Source organism: Fulmarus glacialis, unplaced genomic scaffold (assembly GCF_000690835.1).
Source record: "Fulmarus glacialis isolate BGI_N327 unplaced genomic scaffold, ASM69083v1 scaffold38776, whole genome shotgun sequence".
Taxonomy (NCBI): Eukaryota; Metazoa; Chordata; class Aves; order Procellariiformes; family Procellariidae; genus Fulmarus; species Fulmarus glacialis.
Genome location: NW_009216934.1, coordinates 67,627 through 75,874, shown reverse-complemented (window position 1 = coordinate 75,874; position 8,248 = coordinate 67,627). Strand labels below are relative to the sequence as shown.

General features: G+C 37.6%; 1 protein-coding gene across 1 annotated transcript in view; it reads left to right on the top strand.

Moving 5' to 3' along the window:
* Positions 1-886: 886 nt before the first annotated feature.
* Positions 887-8,248, top strand: part of EXOC6 (exocyst complex component 6) — a gene marked incomplete at its 3' end in the record, with an annotated part of 51,963 nt that continues 44,601 nt past the window's right edge. The window contains exons 1-4 of the mRNA XM_009579480.1: positions 887-1,054; positions 2,347-2,394; positions 2,514-2,604; positions 3,537-3,582. Coding sequence (XP_009577775.1) covers positions 923-1,054; positions 2,347-2,394; positions 2,514-2,604; positions 3,537-3,582 — 317 coding nt within the window. The remainder of the gene's footprint in view (positions 1,055-2,346; positions 2,395-2,513; positions 2,605-3,536; positions 3,583-8,248) is intronic.

Genomic DNA, 8,248 nt, shown 5'->3' with positions numbered 1-8,248 from the left:
TCTTGGGAGACTTACCTTTGATTTCCAGTATAGTTCTCTGTAATACCTCTTTTCTTGCTTCCTCTGCTAAAGTCTAAAGCTTTAAATTGCCCCTTTGCTCACTCTCATGCTTGAGCATTTTTCCACGCAGCTTTCTATTTCTGACAGAGCTCAACCAGCTACACCGGTAATTTCTCCTGGAGTCATGTTTCCTGCTTGAGGTTTATAAGTGTACTATTCAAACAATTAGTAAAACAAACCAAAAGACCTGATTTTAGCCATTCCTGAAAGTTAGACCCCATTGAGGTAGCAGTCTTAGGCACGTGCGTGTCATGGTTTTGCTTTAGGAGACGCTGAGCGCAGGCGGGAGGAGGCAGGGAGCAGTGGGAATTGCCTTCCGCCAGGGGTCCGGTGCTGCTGCGCGGTGCTCCAGTCGTTCTGGCTGCTGGAAGCATCCCACCCTGATTTAGTTGGATAACTCTGATGTTAGGAATACCAGAAAAGCAAATTTGTATGTTTGCACTTCTTTATATTTAGCAAAGAGTGGAATTTGATGGAAAAGCGATCCATGCTATTTGAGGTGGTCAGAGAAATGGATTCTTTTGTAACCGTATTTGAGCATTAGGGCATAAATAACAGACCAGTGAGGCTCAGGTCAACCATGATGTAACTGGTTAAGCACCTGGATTAATGCCATAAGGGCTGGGTTCAGTTGTCAGTTTTGTGCCATCTCTTTCTTTTAATGCTGATTTTGGTGGAGTGGATCACAAATGATGCCACCGTAACATCAAGTTTGCGTCCTTTTGTTTTCTTTTTAAGAGAGAGATTTCAATAAAGGTCCTTGCATGCTATTTTTAACTGGGGGAAAAAGTAAACTTTGATTTTCTTGTTTGTATTTAACAGGTCTGTATATGATGACCAACCAAATGCACATCAGAGGTTTATGGAAAAATTAGATGCCTGCATACGTAACCACGACAGGGAGATAGAAAAGATGTGCAATTTTCACCATCAGGGCTTTGTGGATGCTATTACAGAACTTCTTAAAGTTAGGGCTGATGCAGAAAAATTAAAGGTAAGGAACTAGTTTTTCAGAGTTTCATATATCATTGTCTTTAAATTTAAAAGAAGGAACTTGACTCTTTTACTGAAGAATAAGAATTTAGTGATTATCACATACACTGTGATGTCTGCAACAATTTTTAAAAAGTGGATTATTTAGGATTTGTGACTAGAGCTGTGTTGCCTGATCCAGTAATTTACATTTACAAAGCTGAATATTTTATTAGGTCTAATTCTGATTTTTCTGATGTTTTTTTTTAATGTATGTTTTCAGGAAGTGTTACCAAAATTATTTTGCCCTTTTTAAAGGCTTTCTCAGAGGGTAAAGAACAACAAATGGTAAAATACTTCTTACATAGGTCTTTTTCTAATCATGTGTTTATATGTCAGACCTTAGAAAAATTTAAAATCTTGATCAGAAAAATAAAAATACTGCAACTATGCATGAAAAATGAATTTTCTTTATTCTGTAATGAGTAGGAGAGTAGGTGGAGTTAGTAGTTTGAAATGAGAACTGAGATTTACTCCCAAATCAGAACGCAGAATAGTGAATTATAAGATCCGTCCCTTTTAGCTCTCTTTACACTTTTGAGAGCAAAATATGCACGCCAGACAGAATGAGCATAGTTCATCAGAGGTTATGATTAGAAGAGCATTATATAAAGGATATTCAGATAACAAGAGACCAAATACAGCGTCAATGAGGTCATTGAGCATCTTTGTTCAGAAATTAATGAGATTTTTAATAAACTAGAATGTGCTTCCTTATTATGATGACCTAATGAGTCACTTACTATGTGGGAAAATCTGAGGTCGAGCTTTGCCTGCACCTGCAGCATTAAAATGTTGCTGTGGTTTGGAGATTTCCACGTTTGATGTTAATCAACCACCCAGTGTTTGCATTCAGCAAAGTATGAATGTTTAATTACCATAAAATGCAGTCACCATTTCTTACAGACAATGAATGGCCCATAGAGCTCATTGAGGTTATCAAAAAGGGACCAGTGGTCAATTGGGTCAATGATTTGAATTGTTTGACAGACCTACTGAAACAAGGAAAGTTCAAAAATCCCAAGTAAATTTGAGAAATTTGCCACAGAATCTGTTAGAAAGAACTGTCATAAGTAATTGAAGTTAACAAAAGCCCTTTGCGATCAAAAGTTCAAGTTCAAGCTGTAGAGTTAATTTGAATTTGCATTTCTTTGTTCTAAGTTTCTCATGAAGCATGATCTGATTACAAGGGTGAGCAGTCACATCAGGGCAATATATGCATATTTGTCTAACAAAGGTGAAATTATTTTTAAGGTCCAAGTTACTGATACCAACCGAAGGCTTCAGGATGCTGGGAAAGAGGTGAGAAAATGGTTCTTCCTATATGGGCATTATGAATTTTTGTAGCAAATTAAATTTATTTGCATAATTTAATTGTGATTTTCTTTCTTTTTTTTTTTTTTTTTTTTTTTAAATCCAAGGTGATAGCCCAAACAGAGGAAATCATCCGATGTAGAGTTCAGCAACAGAATATCACAACAGTTGTGGAAAAACTACAGTTGTGTCTTCCAGGTGAGTGACCTATAGCTATATATGATGGCAAATTAAATAAAGTAAGTCACAATAGCCAAAATGGAAAAGAATTTTATTTTTTAAGTTGTGGTCCTGCAATATCCATTTTAACAAAAAAATTAACTGATTTTAAGAAGATGTCAGCACATAGGTTCCATGTCTTTTACAATATTTGACACGGAGCAATTAAGCCACTTCGTGACAAGACAGTGAGACAGATATAAATAATGCAAACAATGTAGCCACATACAGCTTTAAATGAAGTAATATTTTTTAATATGATAAACAATGAATTTGTTGCTTAAGAGGGTGGTTTTTACTGTTTGAATTCCAGGGAAAATCCTAATGATTCTATTTCAGTGTTGTACTTTTAGCTCTGTGTCATTACAGGCTTTTTTTTATAAAACATAAGGGCTCTAAATGATATTTCAGAAAGGTAATATTACAGGATTGCACACAGCTCTATAAGGGTTTTATCCTGTTTGTGATATTGGCGTAAAAGCAGATTTGAGAATTTTACTTTTTTAAAGTCTCGTTGTTGTCTTGTTATGAGTACAGTAGGTGGTACTGTTGCCATTTAATGGAGACAGGTCATAGACTGGTAATGCAGATAAAGTTATGGTATGTAGTAAGTGAGTGAATATGCCTGATATATATAGTGTCTACCTATATATAGGTAAACACTATATGTTTAATCTTAATTCTTCTTCATTTAAAAGCTGTTAAGAGTTCAGTTCTTTTTTCTTTCTTAGCTGCATTCTAGAATTTTTTTTGCTAGTTTTATCACATTTATGTTACAGTAGGAATTAAATAAGGTAAATTTAGCATATCCTTTTCTATGGTTTATTTTGTCCGTTACAGTACATATTTTCCTCTTTCATTAACTAAAACCACAATAAGATCCATGGGTTAATCTGCTTGTTTTTATGCAGTGCTGGAAATGTACAGCAAACTAAAAGAACAGATGAACGTAAAAAGGTGAGTGAACTTATTTATCTGAGTAAAATATAACATTTTTAAGTAAACTGATAGAATAGCAAACACTAATGTAGACAGGTAAGTATTCTAAGTCCTGTAGCTTGGTACGTGTAGTCTTCTTTTCATGATACCTTGTCTGTGTTTCAAGAATGTCACTGCAAGTGAACAAATGTTATATAAAGACTTTTAGGAGCTTAGTGATTGCCATGGAAGAATAATGTTTACTTAAATAAGCATGACATGCAGTGAAGTTATGATTATAAAATGTGAAGTGTATTTTTTTTTTAATACTTAAAACAGTTTAAGAAGCAAGAATAATAAGATCCTTAGGGAGTAAAGGTCTTTCAGAGTACATTAATACCTGATTAATCTATCATGATGTATTTAAATCAAATTCATAATCCAAGAAAAAAGGACATTTCACTCCTTTCTTTAGGCCTATCTGGTATCTCCATGCTAATCTTTTGTGTACATAGGACTATGAGAATGAAGTGCAGAAAATATGTGTTGTGGTTTGGTTTTTTTTTTTTCCCCCCTTTGTGACAAATTAACTCAATTAAAAAAAAATTAAAACCATAATTGAAAATAAATTTCTAGAATAATGGTTTCTGACTGGTACGTGACCAGTTGCTCCTTCCTCTGTTGTGTCTTCATTTTCCATCTTCTCAGAGAGCTACTCACTGCTGTAACCCCAGTATCCCCAGTTCTCTCTCCATGGCAGCTTGGCTGCCCGTGCCCCCCTGTAGCTGTCATCCTGTCCCACTGGGGCTGATGCTGCTGCCTTGCACCTCATGCACACCCACCCCAGGAATACTACTACTGCTGTCATCTTCTTCCTGATTTCTACAGCATCATTGCCACCTTCATCCCTGCCTGCTTTTCATACAGCCTCAGTCACACCTATTGCTCTGTCTCTTCCCTTACTGGATTCATGATCATTGTCATTGCCTCTTTGTGTCCTGGCACCACTGCAGGAAGCTCCTGCTAACAAGTCTGTCTGGACCTGACTGTTTCCATTTGGAACTAGCTATGCATAGTCAGGTGTCTACAGGGCTACTATGTAATCTAGATTTACTTTTGGACTGTTTGTCTGGGTAGCCAACACCTTCTGCCACACCGCTGGACATCTGAAAATCCTCAACAATGGCAACTGTGTTTAAGTAAATCAGCTCTAAAGCCTGTGTGCGCACATGTTCAAAGTGCATCAGATCTACTGTACACATCAGATCAATCAGCATTGCAGCAAATCTGATGCATCTTCGACAGTGGTATATGTGCTACATGGTACCTGTGCCCACATGCTGTCTGGGAGGTCTTCTGCAGAAATACAAGAGCTTTAAGAATAACCTAGTAGCTATAGCACTATGCTGTCTCTTATTACAATCAAAGGTTGCTGGATGTGAACTGGTGTGGTAGTTCTTACCAGCTTGACTGCTATACACTGTTTCCTCTGAACAGGACACTGGTTTGACATCTGCTTAGAGTGGCTGGCAGCGGGTTGTTGCAGTGCTCTTAGAGCAGCTCAGCAGAAGGATGTAGACAGTCCAGTGCCCTTGTTACTCTGGTCAGAGAACAGACTGCAGGGTGTGCTGTCTGAATCGCACCGCTTCCTTCTGCAAGGTGGTCAGTAGTGTGCGCTACGTTTAGCATGTTGAAAATATGGCAACACTGGGATCAAGGCCTGCATTCTGCCATTCCCTTGCTCTATCAGGCAAGACAAGCAGTATCCCGGTTTTAGAATTGCAAGGGAAGTTATAATTCCTAATGTCATTATGGAAAGATCACTTAGGTGAGATAAAATTGCAGACGGCTTTTAGCATTTTGACTCTATGTTTGCTAGTAGTTTTGTAGAGTCCACTGATGGTTGATGTGCTAAAACTAAATTTCTATTATTTAAGAGATTCAGATCTGATAATTCTCCTGTGGAAGGAGTTGCCAGACAGGAAGTCTTAGAAGTCAAAGGACAATATACTGAATTGAGGGGTTTGGACATGTCATTGTCATGCTATAAAAAGATCTAAGGGAGAGGGGAGATGCCATAGCTTTGATGTACCATACCTTGAAATCACATGGAGTGCAGAAGGTTTAGACAATGCTGCAGGCTACTGCTCCAGCTGAGATATCTTTCATTAGCTACGCTACGGTTACTACTTTGCCTGTGACTTGCAATTCCCTATAATAGCCTAGAGGTGGCTATCCCGTGGAACTTGCAGGTAATTCAAATGGTAATTTCCTTGTGGCTTAGCAGGGAACAAATCCAAAGAGTGACATGGAGTGCAGAAGGTTTAGACAATGCTGCAGGCTACTGCTCCAGCTGAGATATCTTTCATTAGCTACGCTACGGTTACTACTTTGCCTGTGACTTGCAATTCCCTATAATAGCCTAGAGGTGGCTATCCCGTGGAACTTGCAGGTAATTCAAATGGTAATTTCCTTGTGGCTTAGCAGGCAACAAATCCAAAGAGTGTGTATCCTGGCCTTTAACGCTACGTGATTGAGCAATAGCAAGGACATCCATAGCATCAGTGCAAAGACCTGGTAGCTGATGTGTGCAGGTACAAGGAATTTCAAAACTGACCTTCCTAAGTTTTGCTGTGAAGCTTTCCTGGAAGAGTCAGAGAGAGGAGCATTCACAATCCCTGTCTTAACAAAACAATGAGGAATGTTTATTTTAGGCAAAGATCTTTTTTCTCATAAACCTTCACTGAGGTTTGTTAATGAGGCAAAGCTTTCATTGGTCTTTTAAAAAAAGACCTCTTTTCTTTTGACTTTCTCTGCTTTTGTTTTTTAGAATATGTTTTCAATATTCCGTTGTCTTACAGTCTTGCACTATGAATTTCTAATGTTTAAAGGAAGGGAAGGAGAAAGTGTGGATATTCTGTATTTTGGGGGGGACAGTTGTTTTAGGATAAAGATTGGAATTCCATTTCCTTTTCTCCATGGCAGACACCTTTTAGGATAATGCAGGATTTTGGGTCTGGCATACATACTGGTTTATGCAGATGGAATGGAGGTTTACTGAGGAGTCCAAAAAGCCATCTATTGATAGCAACTTTTGGCCCCTACAAACATGGGCTATGTTTGAACTGATGACCTAGAGGTGAAAGGCTCTGTATCCTATTTATCTGTCTCCTGAGCCATGCATAACACAAGTTGACAAGAACTATAGTTGTGAGAGGAAGTAGCTGCAGAACCTGCTCTAAACAGACACAATTGGCTGGAAAGAGTTATGGAGAGTTTAAAGTCTTAGCTGAGGAAGCACAAGGGAGAGGCGTGGTTTCTCCACTGCTCTCCAAAACACCTAGTGGGGGCTATGCATTTAGACTGAGCTACCTAGATCTTTAATTTTAAGTCAGAGATAAGACCATCACACATTTTATACAGCTCTGTTACCACGGCCTATGTGTTTGGATTTTGATATGTGTCTCTGGAGAAAGTTCCCAGCTGCTTCAAGAGATTGTGGTCTAATTGGGAATTGTTAGAACTGGTGTTTTTTGCAAGTCTTCTTCCACAATGAGTATTAAAAGAAAAAAACCAAACCCGCCATACAATGAAAATAAGTAAATAAATCAATCTGCTAAGGTTGTTGCTGAATCTTCTTGAATCTACTGTGAGAAGGACTAAAGAAAGAGTATGGTCTTTCAGAGTGAGCTTTTTGCCCTGAAAGACCTGGATTTGTTTTCTGACCCTACTATAAGCTTTCTTCCGAACTGTGGGAATGACAGAGTTGATTAGTTATTTAGGTTACTAAGTCTCACTGAGACAGTCATGCAGGCTTTCTCTGCCTAAACCTTCCAAGCATTCAAATAAACCCGAAGACATAAAGGATGCAAATAGGAAAACGTCATAATTTATATAATTTGGTTCTACCCATGTCTGTATGGAAAGATACCGGAACAGATAAAACCGGTGGTGATTTGATTTTGGGTTTCTGCATTGTTTTGGAACCATGTTAAACTGAAGTACTGGATTTTACCAACTGCAAATCAGTACTTCCCATGGATCTGGCAAAAACCGCCATCAAAATATATATTTGATACAGAACTGTATCTGCTTTCTTCCTCACTGTTCTCACAATCCTGTTTGTTCTATAATTCCTATTTTTAAAAAAATCTCCTATTACATCATTATGGATGAAAAAGGTGTTCCACAGATCTTGGGTCTTTTTGCACAGCAACTCTTTAATCTGATTTTCAGAAATATTGAGCTTTTGACTCATTTTACAGAAGTTTCAGAGTTAGTAGTGCCTTGATCTCAGTCTGTGGTCCTTTGGGGCAACTGATAAAATTGGTATGCTGGGGAAGTTTAAAAATCAGGTTTAGAATTGTTAAGGCAACTGGATTTAAAACCAAATAAATAGTTGTTCCTGTGGTGAAAGATTTTCAATTACAACTTCAATATATCATCTTCAAGATCTCTGTGAATATTACTTTTCCACTGTATTACTGAAAAACTCCAATGAGCTCCCTTAAATTTGTTTGGTAGAGTACAAAAAGTTTTTGTAAATATTTAATTAACGGAAATGTAGTAAGCCGGAATATACAGTATTTGCCTCTGAGGGAAGCACAAAAGTTGGAGAAGAACACTATTTTTTCTTTGTAAATTAAGTTTGTTTCCTTAATTAAAATAATATGAGAATTTTAAGGTTATTGTCTCTCCTCTTGGT